The following is a 19,650-nucleotide window of genomic DNA, read 5'->3' as shown; positions in this document are numbered from 1 at the left end:
ACTACCCTTCCTTCTTTTAATTCAATTCGGACCAAGCCTTGTTGGTCTAGTAATAAGGATTTTAATTGGGCTTATTCAATAATTTCCTGGCCCAACTAACACAGCAATGATTCAGCCACATATCATATAACAAATTTGGACAAAGTTGAATCTCTTTCAACATATTGGGCTTGTTTAATTTTCAACCCAAACACAAAATCTGCACACAAAAATAGAAATTATTAATCAAATAATTTGAAGCTGAAATCAAATTAGTAATTTCTTAAATAATAAATTTAATAATGTTTGATCATCATCATATTAAATTAGAGTTTTCCAAACTCATCAGTTATGTTAGCCGTTTTGTTTCAAACCCAGGAAGATAGCATTGGAATGCTGTAAAATGGATAATGAGATATCTTCGTGGTACTTCTAACATGAAGTTGTGTTATGGAAGTGATAAGCCTATTCTAGTTGGTTACACTGACTCAGACATGGCAGGAGATATTGATTCTAGAAGGTTCATTTCAGGCTTCTTGATCAACTTTGTGGGTGGAGCTATGTCTTGGCAGTCTAGATTACAAAAATGTGTTGCTTTGTCTACTACCGAGACCGAGTTTATTGCCATTACCGAAGCATGCAAGGAGATGCTTTGGATGAAAAAATTCTTGAAAGAACTCGGGTTTACTCAAGAGAGGTATGTGTTATTTTGTGATAGTCAAAGTGCTATACATCTTGGTAAAAACTCTACTTTTCATTCTTGATCCAAACATATTGATGTGAGGTATCATTGGATACGTGATGTTTTGGATGATGAGTTGTTGGAACTTGAAAAGGTTCATACTGATGAGAATGGTTCTGATATGATGACCAAAGCATTACCAAGATGGAAGTTTGAAGTTTGTTGCTTAATCGCCGGATTGGTGGTTACCTCCACATAGTCGTGAGGGGGAGATTTGTTGGGTTTTTTGGGCTCCCTTCCTATGTGGAGAAAAAGCCCAAATGTTAGTATCCAAGCTCATGAATAGTTGAAGTGGCTGAGGTGAGTTAGGGTTGAGTGAAAGAGGTCTCAATTGCAAGGAGAACACCAAACACTAGTGAGAAGAGAAGAGAGAGTTATTTTCGCACATACACAAAGCTGTCTCTGTAAATTGATCGCTGCAGATTCGTTAACCGTTGGATCAAGCTCAAATTTGGACAGTGTGTTCTACACACTTGGTTCTTTGGTTTTACCATTTGGATCTTTAATTCAATATCTGTAGTTGGAGATATTGACTACGCACAGCAGCTCTATTTTTGTGGTATTTTCATCTTCTTGTTCTTGTTTTGTAAGCTTTGAAACTTGTGTTGTTTGGCTTGTTGTATGCATATTTTGTGCAGTAATTTGTGACTCTCTTGTACTCTATTTTTCATCATAGTGAAGCTATTTTCTGGTCTTGGTGACTCGTGATTTTTACTTCTCTTATTGAGGAGGTTTTCCACGTTAAAAATCTTGGTGTGTTAGCTTGTCTCTAATTTCAGGTTTATGTGATTTTTCCGATGCTATTGGATATTATTGTGCTGGTGTTAATACTTGTTGTGAGTGAATATTGTTGCTCCTCTAATTCTTACAAGTAGGAAATTGTATTTTATTCCTATCAAAAAGCCACAGAAATAACTATGCTAACAAAGTTGGGCATCCTAATAAAAGCATGGCAAAACTGCTTAGATATTTTTTATTGTGCTTCTCAAAGATGAAAACTAGTGTTATCCCAAAAAAAAAAGTCTACGAATTCAGATATCAATTTTTTAAAAATAAAAATTATTGTTCAAAAGCTAAAGGCTAAATTGCCCTCATTATACTCATCAAATTTAACTGAAATAAATGACCATTAATTTGTTACCTTGATGGTTCTATTATTCCACTAATATCTTTGAGAATTTGAATTTTTTTCTTGGAAAATGTAAGGAGAAACAATCTCAGAGTGCTTTATAGTTCAAATGAAATGAATGAAAAGTGAAATATTCCAGAATCAGTCTTCTGCAATAATTGAAAAAAAAAACTAAAGCATTAAAAATTCACATAGACAACAAAATACCTTTTTAAATTTAGTTTCAAGCTCTTTCTCTTTGCTGGAGTCCTGTCAGTTGTTAATTTCGTAACAAAGAAAGGGGGCAGTGAATGGCTAACCAAAAATTATAATGATACCGTGTATGAAATTATAAATAAATACACAAAAATTCTCTGAAACTCGTATAAATAAAAATGTTAAATACAAAAAGACAACGCTCGGAAGGAAGAAGTGAATGGCAAATTTGCGGTAATTAGAGAAGATAAATCAAAGTGATGGTGAGAATGAGTGTGGTGGCTAACCAAAGAAGAGAGACAGTGAATGAGAGAATGGGACTCAAATTAGGGATCCGTTCTGGGGATTGCAGAAGGATTTTTCCCCTTCAAAACACTGTTATTTTAGCATATTTTCGAAAATCCAAAGGTATTGATTCGAATCAGCCAATCGATTCTTAACCGGTTTTACAGTTCAACTCTGGTATTTAAAATTTATACTTTTTACATATAGACCGAACCGTGTTAATCATCGGTTTTCGATCCAACCACTTCAACCGTGTTAGTACCAATATCTTTATCATAACTTCATAAATCGCTACAACTCATAGAGAATTACATACGGCCATAGCTCATCGGAATTTATTCTTTTGTTTCTCTTCTTTAGAAACTGCTGTGACTTGTAGCTGTTTCTACTTTGTTGTTTCTCTTCCTAGAGAACATGCATAATGCATACGATCAAAATCTTTGGATTAAAGTCGTGTAAATTCTCATAATAGTTTCTTAGATTCACGCAATTATTCGAAATGGTCATCGAGATTCAAATTTTCTTATAGTGGTCCTCCACATGGAGCTCCGGATATCATATTGGTCCCTTTGTAATTTTCGATGCTGAATCAGCTGTCGGAGTGATGATGTGGCCATATTTTGCCATGCTAGACAATCCTAACGGCTAGGTGACGTGGATTCATTCTAATTTGGACTTAATTTAGTCCCTCCCCCAATTTATAACCCTAGTCCCAAAATGTGCTGTTATGCAGATTTTTAGAAAATCTTCGTTGGTTCGATATCTAAATTCTGGGAGCGAAACCTACTCCTCTTTGAGAGTACCAATTTTAAAATGTGTACCAAAAATCTTATTCCTTGAATGAATAGAAAAAGAAATCTTGAAATATAAAGTGAGATTAAATAACTTGGAATTAAAAAATACAGAAAATAAAGTAAATGCCTTTAAAATTAAGGATAGCAGTAAAATGCCCTCAAAATAGTCGAAGGACTTTGAATCCAAGACAATACAGAATTTTAAAGGAAAAAAAAAAAGAACTTTGCTAAAAAACAAAATAAATTGCAGAAAGAGAAAATTACAAGAAATTTTAAACGAAAAGTAAAAATATGGAAGGAACCCTACAAATGAGAATGCGAAAATATTTTTTGACTAAGAATTTCAATTTTTATTCTTTTAAACCTTTTTCTATCTTTAGGTTAGTTTGACCAATCCTATTCTACTAAAAATATCTCTAAATAATCACAAAGTAACTGTTCCACCAAATACAGGCCCAAGTAACTACCATTTTCGCTCAGTTTGTCTTCGACCTCGATCTTTCAATCTATTGACTTCATCTTTTGTCAACTTCAAATGAATCGAAGCCCTTATCATCAATTTTCCTCTCCTCTCCTCAACCATTTGATCGATTCAGTCGGTCAAAAATATTCGACCAACATATGCATAACGTTTCTCCAATATTTTTTATCTTCTTCATTTCTTTCTTTTTTCTTTGTCTTGTTCAAAAATAGAATTATAGTGAATTATGATTTATTAGTACTTAAGTCCAACTCTATAGACTTGTTGTCCTTCCTTCCTTCCTTTTTTCTTTCTTTTTTTTTCAATCAACAAGGTGCCACTACGGCACTACCAACTCATACTGGAATTTATTCTAAAATTTTTTTATTTTATTAAAGCATTAAATAAATTATTGAAAAAAATTTTGTTTTCTCCATTAGAAGAAAATGATAAACTTTTATACTTTTGTTGTTATGGCCATTATTTTTTAAGTCATGATATGCAGCATTTTATGATTTTTTCACTTTTATCTATAGATTTTTGAATGTGCAAAATAATTTTTGAATTTATATATATATATATATATATATATATATATATATATATTTATTGTAATATAAATTTATATATTTTTAGTAATTATCGAGAATATCTATTCATAAAAATATAATATATATTAAATAATGGAATATTAATGATATTTAAAATTTTTTATGTTTTGTTATTTTTTTATATATATCGACTCAATTTATAATATAAAAGCTAAGAACTATTAATAATTTTATTTTTTTATTTATAAAAGTTGAATAGAGGATTTACATATTACTATTATAAAATAAAATATACATTTCTTTTAATAATAATAAATTTATGTGAATTATGATAGTTAATTTAAATTGAATACACCTAAAATTTAAGTTAAATTATACAGTTAGTCCCTACACTTTTAGTGAAATTGTAAATTGGTCCCTATAGTTTAAAAGTTTGTAATTGAGTTTCTGAAAAAAATTAAAATTTGTAATTGGGTCCCTACCGTTCAAACACCGTTTGATTTAACAGAATATTCCTCAGCATATTTGCTATTTTAGACATGTGAGTTGCACGTGTTTAGCAGTAAGGACTAATTTGTAATTTTAGTAAAAGTATAGGGACCAACACTATAATTTAACTATTTAAAAATGACCAAAAAATCCCTAACACACCCCACCCCCACCCCAGCCCTCTCATTTAGTAACTCTCCGCCCTTTCCACTCTCCACACTCGATCACTCCACAATCCACAACAGCGTCGGAAACTCCTCTTCCCACCGGACAGAACCCTCGCGGCGGCCCTTCCTCGTCGCTTTTCCCCTTCCTGGCGCGGTCCTTTCTTTTTCTTCTCCCTTCGTCGTCGTCCTCCACACACAGTAGCCGCCGCTCCTCCACTCCTTGTCTCTCCACGCACGAGGAGCTGTCGTCGTCCTCCATGCACAGTAGTCGCCGTGTCTACGTAGTCCCTGTTTTTGTTATCTGGGCCCGCCGTGTCGTCCTCCCTGCACTATTTGTCTGCGTCTAGAATGGAGTCCTAGGTGTTGGTTCTTGATTTTTTTCTGAACTTTTTTTCCTTCTAATTTCTAATTGGTACTGATTTTCTAATTCTTATTATGATGATTTTCAATTTGTTATGATTATTGGTTTTGATCTATTTTTGTTCTGAGCCAATGTGAACAAAGACAATAATTATCATTGGAATGAATGAAAGATTGGGTTAAGACCAACAATTTGATCAAATCGAAGAACTTCACTTTGTGTGAATCAAGTATAGTGGTGTTTTGCTTCTTTATTTTCTGATGGCTTCCTTTTATTCTTTATTTAGTACTCTTAGAAATTAGATTTGCTTTGATAAAAGAAGCTCAATTAATTGTCTGTAACCAATTAAAATGAGATCTATGTCAATGAGTGATCCTAATTGAAGAGGAACTGAATTCGCAAAGAGAAAGGGAGGGGAAGAAAAAGGGAACTACTGTGGTGGTTGATGCCATGGCCATGGCTGCCAGTGAAGAAGGGAGGGGAAGAGGGGAAGAGGGAAAGAGGGAAAGAGAAAGGATAATGGAAGAAAAGAAAAAAGAAGAAGTGGGCATTATAGTAAATATGTATTTTTTTGACAATAAACGTTGTTGAGGACCTAATTACAAATTTTAATTTTTTTCCGAGACTCAATTATAAGCTTTTAAACTATAGGGACCAATTTGCAATTTCACTAAAAGTGTAAAGACTAACTGTGTAATTTAACCTAAAATTTAATATAATTCTAATAATATAATATCTTAAGAATGTTTTTAAGCAACAGTAAAAAGATTAAAATATTATATTCTTCATTTAATTTTTATGCAATAATTTAGTTAATATATATAAAAAAATAATAAAAATAGAAAAAAAATCCTAACGACCCTAATAATTATTCCAGAATATAACGAGATCCTAACAAAAAAATATCTATCAATTCTAATTGACACTTAACAAAAAAAATCAATAATTTAATGTATTATATAGAGATATTTCGTAAACTAAGATAAAAAATATTAATAAAAAAATTAACTAGTCTGATGGAAATAAAAATAAAGTATTGAAAAAAAAAATTTTTGTCAGAAGTTTTATTATATTTTGGAATAAATTTCTCGCATCGTTTAAGATTTTCTGCTAGAATTTCAAAATTTCAAAATTAAGGCATCATTCAATTTACTTAGGACGAATGTTTGGAAAAAAAAATCCAATATCTAATGCATTTTTTTAATATTAGCAGAAGATTACTATGCACCAAAGATTTACTAAATACCCTTCTTTTTATCCTCCTTTTTTTTTCTCCTACGATTTGGAATAAGGCCATTTATAGCGTACAGATGTAGAGATACAGATATTCTCATTGATTGAGCGGCATGTTGACACCTGGTACTGTGCTAGTTGGGGCTTGACAGAAGTTGGCAGAGCTTGTTGCGGTATGTGTCAGGGCTGGCTTGGGATGGAGTCGGAGCTTAGTTGACGTGATCAATCGCCAAATCTGTAAGTGTAATTTTACTTGTTGGACTCCGTTTTGTGTGTGTGCGCTTTACTGGGTTTCTTAATAAATTTATGATACACAAATGTGGGTATGTTAATGGATTTGATTATATCTATATACTAATCGAAGACGCGGATTCATGTCGTAGCCTGGTGGGCGTTGCATTGCCTGTGTATGGCCGTTCACGCTTTCGCTGCCGGCGCGATCCGTAATTGCGGATGTTCTGGTTTGGTCCTGTACCAGGTTCTTGGTTGTCTCGATTGCTCCTTTCTTCAAGCTTGGCGAAGGGGAGGGGATCAATTGTTTTGATATGTTTTCGATTACCTTCGCCGCGTGCCACGGAATGGAAGGGGGCTCGATTTGCCGTCCCGGGGCGCTAAGGGGTTGAAGTTTTTGAAACAGACGGTAATGTTTTGCTGACATCTTGAATCAAGCTTTTGACTGAGACCCACGATTTCTTTCCTGCAGGTATGAATTTCATTGTTTTTGCTCAACTCTTCCTTCCATATTTAGTTGCTTCCACAAATTAAACTCTGAGGATTGTAATGTAAATCTAGTAAGTCTGTCAGTCTTAACCTTTCCCTAGTCTCTAATTCTGTCATTACCTACTTGTGCTCTTACATCTCGTATAATTCAATAGTTAAAATGTTATTGATGGACCTTAGTTTTCTAGATTTGTATATAGTAGTAGGGGGTGAACTTGATTTGGTTTGTTATAATATTCCATCATGTTAAAACCCTTTGGGCTTGAAGCTATTCATTTCAGAGTGCTTAATTTTGATATAAGATTGTGCCACAAGGGTTGACCTGTCGCTTTGTCGACAGTCTAATGTCATGTAATGGCTCTACTTTGTTTTAAATATTAAGTCCGCAATGCAAGTCAAGATTTGTTAAAGGCGAATTTTTTTTCTCTGTCTTATGTAACTCTAGATTTCTATACTTAAGTCTCAGGCTTTATGAATTCTTGCTGCATGTTTTGTTATTTAGAGGAAAAAATCTGTGGATCGTGACACTTTTCTATACCTAAGCCCGTTCTTGTTTGCTGTGAATTTACTTACATACCTATCAAAAGTAATTTGATGCTAAATCTACTGCTTATGAATTGCAGGAAACAAAGATAATATCGGCTTTGGAGTGAATATTTGGTTACCTTTGTAGAGTTCTGAATTTTTTTATGAATGGTTCTCATGTACCAGAAATAACACAAATAGTTGAATCAACTTCAAGGAAAAAATGTTTCATGGTTATAGGGATCAATATAGCTTTTAGTAGCAGAAAGCGAAGAGATTCTTTTCGTGCTAACAAGATTAATGCTAGTCGTATTAATCAAGGTTGCAAGAACTTTTTTCAATGGCTGAATTAACCACGGAAATGGAAGACCCCTTCTACTAATTTTTCAGTGTCTTTGATCTTCCAAACATCGCAGTGATAGTAGGTAGTTATAGAGTGTTATGACAATGGCGCAAACTGATGAGTAAGACAAAAATGGGAGTATGAAAAACATGAAGGTACCCTTTTATGGATTTGGCAAGATTGTTAGAACGACAATGAAATTAGAATTAAAAAGAACTTTATTGTGATAGGAAAGAGTGTATGCCTTGCATTGTATTATTGTTGTATTCATCGTCTATCTTTTCTTTTTTAATTTTTTTTTTGAAGACAATAATAAATAAAATAGAGGTTGTAGAAGGAAATACTTGATTAATCCCGAAACTGTAGGCTCCTACAAATCTACAGCGTATGTAAATTCCTGTATTGATCGGCAATTTTCTGAAAGATCGAGTGAAAACTACCTATGATTAGCCAACTAAGCATATTTAGTTTAACATCGAAGAAGTGGCGTTTATTTTTAATTTTTTATCCAAATTCAACATTTTTTTTATTTGCCCTATCAAATATATATAATTTGTCGTGATCCCATATATGAGACAACAATTTCGGGGTGGTGCATTTTTATTACATTCTTTTACCATTTGGCTTCTTGTAATATATGAATTCGATGCTTAGGATAGGGTAGCCACCTGCAACACTAAAAGACTTTATTAGATATAATCACTTGGCAAAGATGAGTTTATAGTTAGAAGCAAGAGTTTAACTAAATGTATAAATTTAATTGAGTTGTTACACTCATTTGTTTCGATATGCCACATGCATGAATCACAGCTGAATCATTCATCATATATTATGCTCTCCAACAACATACTCTACCAACAAGGTACAAGATAAAGTGCAATATTTAGAACTCGGTTAAGTAACATGTAAAGTCCTCGGAACAATGCCTTTCTGGAAAAAGAAATGCCAATAAAGCTACAAGGCTACAAGAAATCTAATACAAAAACGAAGGTAGGGGCATATCTAATCTACACGATGCTAGAAAAGTATGATACCGTGATTTCTTATTGCCAAGTACCATGAGCTCCCTTGTTGCGCTTCTTCAGTGACTCGCAGAAAAAGGGAAAAAGCACCTTTCATTTCATCTGGAAGAGGGAACTGAAGGGGGAGTACGAGGGGCGGGCGTGTATTGTGTTGCAAACTTGTTTTCCGGGAGATTGGAATCGCAAGTGCTGGTTGCTGCTTGTTTAGCCCTTCCATAATAAAGGAGAGGCAGCTCTGCAAGAGAGCTTCTGGCGCACCTGGAGAAAAGTAGAATATGAGTCCTAAAAAGAGAGAGCTCTCTTTCATTAAGGAATCAAGGAGCGAAACTTCTGAATTTTTTTAATGTATTCCAACGGATTGGAACATCTAAAGCTCATCTTTCAAGTGAAAAATAGCATTCTGAGAGCAATTGTTACCAAAACCCATTAAATAATACAATTCCAATTAGTCGAATAATGTGGGACTCAACTAACAGTAAATCCAAATAAAGGGAGAAAAAAATGATACCTGAAAAGCCTAGTGCAAGGCCAGTACAACATCCAGCTACTCCAGCATTAATAATTGCAGATATGAAGTTTAAAGTAATCAGAAGCAGAAGATTAGCAAAGCAAGAGTGGCATTTACAGCTGAAAAAGTTCCCACTCATACCATCATCCTTTTCTCCAAGTCTTTTCAAGATGCAAACAACCAAACTATGAACTCCAGACAAAACAGCAAATGTCTAACAACACAATAGAAAATAATGTACATTTATCAGCCAAATTGAACAATTAAGTAAACACAAGACACAAATACCAAATCATTAGTTTATTCTATGATAAGTATTTAAGTTATCTCCAACCATGGTGTCAATTCCAACCTCCGAATTCACCATAAGTTGCTGTGCTACCCCGCTCCCATCCGCGCTGCTGCTCGCTGTGACTGGCCCAATTTTTCATGTATTACTAATACATTCTCACAATGCTGTTCCAACTTGGATACAAGTTTTTGGAAGATTTCTCGTTGCATACCAGCCTGAACAAGACAAATTATCCAAGAAAGAGAATAGGAAACAAATAAGACATCATATCCAACAGGTCTGGATTCCAAGGCTCCTCCATCCCCACAACATAAAAAACACATCCTTGTAATTGACCCACATGCAGCAAAAGAGAGACAAATAAAAAACACACACCTCATTTAAATCCTTCGGCGCTCGATTACTAGTTGCCACAATAATGGTTCCACTGCTCAGTAATCTGCTTAGAATTCCAGATAAAGCCACAATAGCAAATACATCAACAGTCTGAAATAGAGCATCAAAAAGTCATTATAATTTGCGATTCTGAAAGGATCAGATCAGCAAAAGCTACAAGTAGCATAGTGCAGAGAGTGCTCACAGAATGAATCAAATAGGCAGGACAAAACAATGGAAGAAAATCAACCCTACAAGCTAAAACAGTGATGCCTTAAAGCCTGCTTCCAGACAGTGTGATCTGGAGGCTGGAGCTAATGTGTACATAGGGGTGCAAAAAACTTATTTGCACAAAAGAAATCCAAGCACCTTATGCATAAAGAAATAGACAAGGGGTAGGGAAAGTGGAAAACCACACCGTAAAGAATCCTTTCAAATGGATCACCAAAAACTTCTAAAAGTGGAAAGGAACAGTACATGCCCATTGTTAAGCAAGAAAACCAAACAGAATTATAATACATATGAAAATACCCGATTACATCCATTTTACTTTCCAAATAATTAAATCAGTCATGATGGCTTCTGAAAACTATAACCTACAAAACAAATAATGAGAATCTATCCCCTATTTTGACCCCTCCCTTGGGAATCACAAATAGTTTTTCTTTCATCATTTCAAGCAAAGACAACAAGTTCATGGCTGTTGGCTGCAGTACTTTTGCCTATCTTACTATCTACAGCAACACCAGCGGTTCTATAGTGGGGTGCGTAACACAATGTGTTAACATGAGTATGGCAATCGATGAGGGACATTGTTCCGGCAAAGGGTGCTGTGAGGTGGATATTCCTACCGGAATGACAACGGCCACAATTCAAGTAGCAACCTATCTCTACTGTAGCTATGCCTTTGTCGTCAGGAATGGCTACTACTTGTTTTCGAAGGACCACTTGGAGAAGCTACCATATCAGATGTTCCCTGTGGTTTTTGATTGGAGTGTTGGAAACGAGACGTGTAAAGAATCTTTGAGCAGAGGTACCAACGCTTGCAAGGGAAATAGTACTTGTGTGGAGGCAGAGAGCGGATATGGTTACCGGTGTCAATACAACCAAGGTTTTGAAGGAAATCCATACCTTCATGCTTGCACAGGTAATTAATTACCTAATTCTATTAAATATTCATCTATTTTTATATAGTTTGTTATCTTTTTTTGACAACTTCAATTTGTTTTCTCTGTTACTGCAGACATTAATGAATGTGATACGCAGATTCATACATGTCTAAGTAAGGATAACTGTCTCAATTCAATTGGATCCTATTCATGCTTTTGTCCTAATGGGCAATCAGGAAATGGATCAATAATAGGAGGTTGCCATGAGAAAATTCACAAAAATATTCTTCCAGAAATTGTCACTGGTAAGCAATTTCACCACGGTTACATTTATTGTGCAAGCTAGAGATATTAATATAATACAAAAAAATTGTGTATACATCCAATTTTAGTTACAAGTTAGAAATATTATGGGATCTGTAGGTATCTAATTGGTAGATATTTAGTATACATGTAATATCATTGTAAGATAAGATAAAATATGATATGATAATATAAGACAACATAGTTAATTATTACATTTTGAAAAGGAAAATTATTGAAGAATTGTAATTGTATACAAAACATTACATGCAGGTGCAGGATTGATAGCTGTTTTCGTGGGAACTTGTTTGTTATACCTCAGATACCAAAAGAGAAAACTCACCAAACTAAAAGAGAAGTTTTTTAAGCAAAACGGTGGTCTTATTTTGCTACAACAACTCTCTACAAGAGAAGAGTCCTCTCGTACTACTCAAATTTTCACTGCCGAACAATTGAAGAAGGCCACCAACAACTATGACGACAACTTGGTCGTTGGCAGGGGAGGTTTTGGCACAGTGTACAAAGGACTTCTAGAGAATGACAAAGCTGTTGCCATCAAGAAGTCCAAAACAGTTAATCCTACACAAGTTGAGCAATTCATCAATGAGGTTATTGTTTTGTCCCAAATTAACCACAGAAATGTGGTGAAGCTTTTGGGTTGCTGTTTAGAAACAGAAGTCCCTCTTCTCGTCTATGAGTTTGTAAGGAATGGCACACTCTTCGATTTTATCCATAATGAAAACAAGAGAAATAATTTCAATTGGGAAAATCGTCTGAGAGTTGCAGCAGAGGCAGCCGGAGCTTTATCATATCTTCACTCAGCTGCTTCCATACCAATTGTCCACAGAGATGTTAAGAGTGCCAACATTCTCTTAGACGAAGATTTCACTGCCAAAGTCTCTGACTTTGGAACTTCAAGATTCATTCCACGGGATCAAGTTGCATTGGCTACAATGGTCCAAGGAACTTTTGGTTATTTGGATCCAGAATACATGCAAACCAGCCAACTCACAGAGAAAAGCGATGTGTATAGCTTTGGCGTTGTGCTGGCAGAGCTTCTTACAGGACAGAAAGCTCTTTCATTTGAGAGGCCGGAAGGGAACGAAAATCTTGCTATTTACTTTCTATCTTGCCTGAAGGAGAATCGCTTGTTTGAAGCTCTTCAAGTTGGAATCTTGAATGTAGATAACAAGCAGCAGATTGTGGAAGTTGCTAATGTTACTGCAAAGTGTTTGAGACTCAAAGGAGAAGAGAGACCATACATAAAGGAAGTGGCAGTGGAATTGGAACGAATAAGGCAACACTTACTTCTTATGTCACCATCGTCAAAAAGATATGAGCATGGAAGTAGTAGTCATCAAAATACAAAATGTGGTAGTATTGGGAATGATGAAGAAGCGCTACTTTCTTTAGCATATGGAAGGTGATAATGGTGGCAACAATTATATATACTTATTATTATTTTGTCCAATGTAAAAAAAATTAAAATACCAATAGTCTAAAATAGCACACACTTACATTAAAAAAGCTTGTAATTATATTCAATTAGTTTTTCTTTTCATCAAAATAGCGGGTAATAATGAGATTGTGTTAATATTAAATGTGGGTTTATTAAGTTGTTAGATAATTGTGGCTGGAAGAACATGATACTAACCAATTGAGCTAATTTTATTTTTTATCTACATGTTACTAATGCTTTTATAAAATATTTGGGGCAATATAAAATAATACTAAATTTAATAGATAAAAGGTTATCCAATTTATTAAAGACTTGCAAATTTTCTATTAGTTTATACAAATACAATTAAACTAATATTTATTCATTTATTTTTATATTTTGTTTAATGTAAAAAACATTAAAAACCAATAAAGTCTAAAATAGTACAAACTTACATAAAAAAAAAAAGCTTGTAGTTATACTCAGTTAGTTTTCTTTTCATCAAAATAGCGAGTAATAATGAGATTGTGTTAATATTAAATATGGGTTTATGAAGTTGTTAGATAATTGTGGCTGGAAGAACATGATACTAACTAATTGAGCTAATTTCATTTTTTATCTACATGCTACTAATGTTTTTATAAAATATTTGGGGCAATATAAAATAATACTAAATTTGATAGATTAAGGTTATCCAATTTATTAAAAACTTGCAAATTTTTTATTAGTTTATACAAATACAATTAAACTAATTTTTATATTTTGTCTAATGTAAAAAAATTAAAAAACCAATAAAGTCTAAAATAGAACAAACATACATTAAAAAAAAGCTTGCAGTTATATTCAATTAGTTTTTCTTTTCATCAAAATAGCGGGTAATAATAAGATTGTTTTAATATTAAATATGGATTTATTAAGTTGTTAGATACTTATATTCATTTATTTATTCTTTTTTAATCTTCGTAATAAAACCTTACAAAATTCATTGATAATTTTAAAATTTCGATAATAACCAGTAATTTTAAATAAATTAATCTAACCTTCATAAAGTTGTCACAGAAAAAAGTATATTTAATCACATGACATGTTCTAACCAAATACCAAAAATCAAAGTTATAACAACTACCCATGAAGAAATTCATGAATTACAATTCTAACAATTATTACATTATCTACACATTACATATTCTTCATTACAAAATATGAAACTTCATGACCACTAATCGTCCATTATGAGCAAAATTATTTTCACCACTGCCCTGCATAATAATATTATTGTGTTAGTCCATCTTATATTTTACCAAAAAATGAGAGGGCATATATTGAAAACCACGTATTCACTATATTTATCATTTTGCCATGTATCAACAGTACACAACCAGAAAATTCAATAGTACACAACCAGAAAAATTAAAACATTATTAATCAGTCATAAGATAATATAAAAAATTCTCATCATTGATTGGAATCTCAGTACCATGGGAACTTGTAAAAAGCATCAGACTACCAACAGAAGAAAAAAAAATTAATAACGATAGTAAAAAAATGTTCATTCATTGATTGAAAGAGTTGACTAGTTTGTAGGGATCGCCAAACCTTTCCTTGCTCCTTTTCTTCTACATTACATATTTTTTTAGGTTCAGAATAATTGTTAAGATGAAGAAGCGACTGTTTCAGCCTTAGGAGGGTATATATCTTCAATGGGCAAACGCCTTGGACCATGCCTTCACTATACAAGATATTCAATTGAATTGTGGGTCATAAAATTAGATATTTTCTTTGTAAAATAAGTATATTTTTTTATACCTAAACAAATATCTTAAATAGTGTATGTAGATATTGAAAGAGTCAAGCTAAGGCTTCAAACATGTTTTATATCAATGAAATCACTAAAACACACTAATGCAGGAACGCCAAAGATAGTCAAATGGAACCTCAAATAATACCCATAGTCACTTGATCAATAAGCTACCAGCAAGCAATACTTATTATTTGAGCAAGATATTTAACAAGCAAAAATAGAATAAAATAACAATTATTATATAAAGGAAGCGGCAGCAACTAGCAAGAGATACTAAACCCCAGAAAAGGTTCCCACAGAAAAGAGCTCAAAGACCATGTAATTTAATAAGGCAGTGGAATAACAAAGCAAAAAACAATGATGGGATAAAAAATAAAAAATAAAAATTGAAACTTTTATGAGTAAGAGACAGCAAGAGTAATAATAAGGTTATGGTTTAGTTGGTGAAAGAAGATTATTATGATATCAAAGTTTGAGACTTTGAGACAAAACAAAACGATGTACACAATGAATTGCAGCAGAACAAGGCCTGCAATGTTGGAATCTCCAAAAACAAACACACCCCAGAAAAATAGAACATTCTAGAAAGCACAGTAGAAGAACCAAAGAAGCTTCTTTTTACAACAATCAGATCTCACACTTCAGTTTCTGGTTTCAAAGAGTGAAGATTCAGAAGATACAAAGTTCAATGGCAGGAAGAAAGAGAGTATGAAAATGGTGAAAAGAGAGAATATGGAAAATGAAAATGGAAGCATAGAAATTTTGCCAGGAAGCTCAAAGAGTAAGAAATGGGGAAGGTTTGATCAATGGCAATGACTCAAGTCTCTCTCTTTCTCTCTCTCTCTCTCTATTTTCTTGTTATCCAATAAACACTAAACATTAAGAACACTAATCAACAAAAGAAAAACATGAACAAATTTTCAAATAATAATAATGATAATAATAATAATGTAGTCTAATCAGAACTACTGTAAACCAAACAGTAAAAACAGGTCACAAAGTGAGAAAAATAAAATAGTTCTGTTTGATCTCGCGCTACCTGAACCTATTGAGCTACATTCCATCTAAAAATATATAGCATAAATCTGAAAATTTGAGTAAGATAGCCTAAAATAATAGCCTATTGAGCTACATTCCATCTAAAAATATATAGCTTAAATCCTTCTTAATGCTAACATGAAAATTACTTGTACTAGTGGTAGAGCAGGCACAGAGCTTTAGCTTTTTGGAAATTACTTTTTGAAAGAAAAAACTGCATAATTACTTGGTATGGGACAAGAATCCAATTGGTATGGGACAACAATTGGTGCACTGATAAACTAAATTACTTCAAGGCATATGTCAATCTTCATCAATTGAAATATGTGTGAATCCAATACAACTACTATAAATGAAAAACCAGACTAGTCTCTACCATGAAATACCGAACTTTAAAATCTGAATTCCACAAGTTGCTGCATTTCAGGTACGAGGTTTATACAATGTATGCACAAAGAAAATGGGTAACATAAATGGCTAATATTAAATGGTGCCCCAAAAGGATACACTAATATCTAGCCAAAGAGGATAGGTATACCTGAGATTGAATAAATTCAATCATCTCGAGCAGCCTTGCTGATTGCTGAGAGTTAATCCCACCAGAATTTCTTTCTATTGTTGGTAGTCTTTCTAAAATGATTTCAAGATAACTCAACCAAAATAATGAACAAGAATAATAGTAAGTTGACCACCATCCAGATATATTCAGGCCCCAGCATTATGCACAAAAGGGGAAAAGGAACTAAAATAAAACAAGTTGAACCTTAGTTGTATATGAGCCATCCAATTCAAGCATTGAACCGCTGCTGCCACTGCATCTTTATTAACACCCTTGATCTGAATATATATGGGCCAGGGACATCTCGTAGATGATCAACCTCAATTAGAATCTACGGGACAAAATGAGACAAGAATTTTAACAGCAAGTTAAACTAATTAACAGATATAAGCCTGGAGATGATCTTGACAAGTGAACATCCTTCTGTGCAATAATATAATGATATATCTTACTGCACAGAAGTACTCCAATCAGGAGAGTTTTACATTCATGGAAGAAGGAAGTCAAGAACAAACTCCTTTCAGCCTTGTAACTCATATAAATAAATTAAAAGTTATTATTTTGGGTCAACTTTAAGCCATAAGATATAGCTTGTGACCTTTCGACCCTGATAGATGAATGCAGAGGCTTCAATGTAAGCAACTGTCTGATACCTGATAGAAAAGTGGTACCAATTAATAGATGAATACCTTCAATGTCAGCAACAGTTTGTTCATGCTAATTGACAAAGCATAGTGGGCAAAACAAAAGCCATGGCTGGTTTATCTGCTAAATTTATCTAATTTCTTCCCTCTTAGTATTTCATTCCCAGTTTAGTTTATTAGATGCACAATAATGTGAAATGCATGCTTGAGAAACACATTTTAACTTCAAATTTTCGAAAAGGTAGGCAACAAATATTAGTGATAAATCATTTAATTCAAGATAAATACGGAGGACATCCACAAAGGAGTTACCAGTTACAACCATACAATTGTTAGTTATTCTAGAACCAAGTGCAGCTCTAACACCATAACGAACTCCTCAAGACATAGTTATAGTACAGTCTTGTACAGTCTTGCAGCATTGCGAGCGCCGGCGACGTTCTTCGCGGAGTGCTGGGGTTCTTCGATGTTCTTCGGAGTGCTGTGGTGGCGGAGTTCACAATGAAGAGAGCCATATCTGAACGAGTTAGGGTTTACGGTTTAAGAAGGAGAAAAATAAAGATCAAGTTTCGAAGAGAGGGTGTGCAATTGTAACTCAAGTCATTTCCAAGGGAGTTTCTTTGAAACGGTTTTTTTTTTTATTATTATGGGTCAATAGTCAAATCCGTATTTGAATTAGTTTTTTAAATAATTTATTTTAGTTATATTAGCCTTTAAAAAATAGAATACACTTATGCTATATATCTATATAATTTTTTATTCAAATCTATTCAAGCTGGTTCAATACTAATAAAATTCAATACTATTAAATAAGCGCGTATACATGCATTTAGAACATATTCATTAGCACCTTGAATATAAAATAATGTTCCTTCTTTAACATTAAAATTGTTATGGGAGAATTTCGAATCTCTCTCAAAATCTCTCAAATTTTATTTGTGTTCTTTGCGAATAATACTACTAGAAAAGAATTTGCAAAAAGATTTCGAGTGGAAGAAGAAAAAACTAACAGAGACTACGAAAGGTATGATAAAAATTACTATTTATTTAAAATCTTGTAATTTCGCATTTCTTTTAGTTGCATTTTAAGTTTATTGAATTGAGTTATTTTGTTTAGTTTATTTTTTTATATTATTGTAGAATAAATTTATAAATGAGCACATCATATATTATTGAGTGTGGTCGGATTAATGGTCATTATTGTACGTAATTTAAAAAAATCTATATAATATAATACTACCTTTTAGTATGTAAAATAATTGGTTATACAATTTTGATGTGATTGAATTAGAAGCAAACTATAAAATAAGACAAATTATGAACTATGAACACTATATAAAATTAAAAATTAAGATTAGGATTGACAATGATGTGTTAGCTGCCAGAGTAAAAAAAAAAGTGGTGATGTTAACAATGAACATCATGTAAAAATAAACTAAAAGGACATTTTAGCATTTTAAAATCAAATTCAAATTTTCTCTTTCTCATACAATCAAACAATATAAATTAATTTCATAATAATTTTTTTAAGTCTCTTTCAAATTAACGTTCAAAAGGTTATCATGTTCTTTTAAATTAATAATTTCTAATATAGTTAAACGACTTTTTTATAAAATAGTTTTTTAGCCTTTTATAGATTAATATTTAAAAGTTATCTTATTTTTTTTAAAAAATAGGTATAAGAGTACTTGAATCTTTTTAATATTAAATTAAAGTTTTTAATTTTTAATATAATCAAACAATCTTAACTAATCTTTTATGGGTAATTTAGTCTTTTTGAAAAATTAATGATTAAAAGATATTTTAGTACTTCAAATATAAACTATAAGATTTGTCTTTTTAAAATTAATGTTAAAAAAGTCTTTTAATCTCTTGAAATGAACTATACAAAAATTTTAGTCTTTTTATAATTAAATTTAATTTTAATTTTTGATACAATTAAACATCTTTAAATTTAAAGAGAATTTTAGTCTTTTTAAAATTAATCCTAATTTTTTTATTTTAGTTTTAAAGAGAGTACTTTAGTCATTAATTAGCAAAAAGAATATTTTATCCTTTAACATATTTTAATTGTTTTAAAAGATCAAATCTATAATTTATAATGCAATTAATCAATTTTTTATTTTAATTATTTTAAGATTAATTCTAAAAATTTATTTTGGTATTTTAAAAATTAACTATAGATAATTTAGTATTTTAATATTGAATTAAATTTCCTTACTGCTAACAAATAAAAAAATTAATTAATCTGACAAAGATATTTTAGTAATTTTAAAATTATTATTTAAAGGATACTTTAATCTTTCTAAAATTAATAATAAAAAATTATTTAATTTTTTAAAATAAACTCTATGATATTTTAATATTTTTAAATAAAAATTAAATTTAATTTGTAATATAATTAAACATTTTTAAATATAAAAGAGTATTGACAACTAAAAAAATATAAATAAAAGAATATTTTTTTAAAAAATACTTGATTGTTAGATTAGTTCTCATATTACTTGAGGTCAAATAGTTAGTTAAGTAACTTTTTTTTAGGGATAAATCCGGATCGAATCGGATCTAATATCCGCAGTTTTTAAACT

At 32.1% G+C, this 19,650-nt stretch overlaps 1 protein-coding gene, 2 long non-coding RNA genes and 1 pseudogene across 9 annotated transcripts; 2 read left to right on the top strand and 2 right to left on the bottom strand.

Moving 5' to 3' along the window:
* The first annotated feature begins 6,255 nt into the window (after nt 1–6,255).
* LOC130936246 (uncharacterized) lies at nt 6,256–8,533 on the top strand. Of its 2 annotated transcripts, none has more exons than XR_009068084.1 (3): nt 6,256–6,622; nt 6,769–7,176; nt 7,729–8,533. It is a non-coding gene; the product is annotated as an uncharacterized LOC130936246 (long non-coding RNA). The 2 variants fall into 2 exon arrangements; XR_009068083.1 differs by having other exon boundaries at nt 6,262–6,622; nt 6,769–7,088; nt 7,729–8,527.
* Nucleotides 8,534–9,016: 483 nt separating this feature from the next.
* LOC130934793 (chloroplastic import inner membrane translocase subunit TIM22-2-like) lies at nt 9,017–10,715 on the bottom strand (annotated as a pseudogene).
* Nucleotides 10,716–10,866: 151 nt separating this feature from the next.
* Nucleotides 10,867–13,009, top strand: LOC130934792 (wall-associated receptor kinase 2-like). The gene is made up of 3 exons (XM_057864326.1): nt 10,867–11,317; nt 11,414–11,584; nt 11,856–13,009. Exons 1-3 carry the CDS (start codon nt 10,867–10,869, stop codon nt 13,007–13,009), a joined length of 1,776 nt encoding a protein of 591 aa, XP_057720309.1.
* Nucleotides 13,010–14,041: 1,032 nt separating this feature from the next.
* LOC130935235 (uncharacterized) lies at nt 14,042–17,660 on the bottom strand. Of its 6 annotated transcripts, XR_009067843.1 has the most exons (5): nt 17,375–17,660; nt 17,017–17,071; nt 16,398–16,749; nt 14,617–14,749; nt 14,042–14,279 (listed from the first exon to the last, which is right to left on the bottom strand). It is a non-coding gene; the product is annotated as an uncharacterized LOC130935235 (long non-coding RNA). The 6 variants fall into 6 exon arrangements; XR_009067842.1 differs by having other exon boundaries at nt 14,617–16,749; XR_009067841.1 differs by having other exon boundaries at nt 14,042–14,749.
* Nucleotides 17,661–19,650: the final 1,990 nt, after the last annotated feature.

Source organism: Arachis stenosperma, chromosome 6, assembly GCF_014773155.1.
Source record: "Arachis stenosperma cultivar V10309 chromosome 6, arast.V10309.gnm1.PFL2, whole genome shotgun sequence".
NCBI lineage: Eukaryota > Viridiplantae > Streptophyta > Magnoliopsida > Fabales > Fabaceae > Arachis > Arachis stenosperma.
Note: the sequence above shows the minus strand (reverse complement) of the source record. Positions and strands in the feature narration are given on the sequence as shown.

Coding starts and splice junctions, on each gene's coding strand:
- LOC130934792 (XM_057864326.1), top strand. CDS start 10,867: ATGGCTGTTGGCTGCAGTACTTTTGCCTATCTTACTATCTACAGCAAC. Junction 11,318..11,413: donor ATACCTTCATGCTTGCACAG/GTAATTAATTAC, acceptor CTGTTACTGCAG/ACATTAATGAATGTGATACG. Junction 11,585..11,855: donor TCTTCCAGAAATTGTCACTG/GTAAGCAATTTC, acceptor CATTACATGCAG/GTGCAGGATTGATAGCTGTT.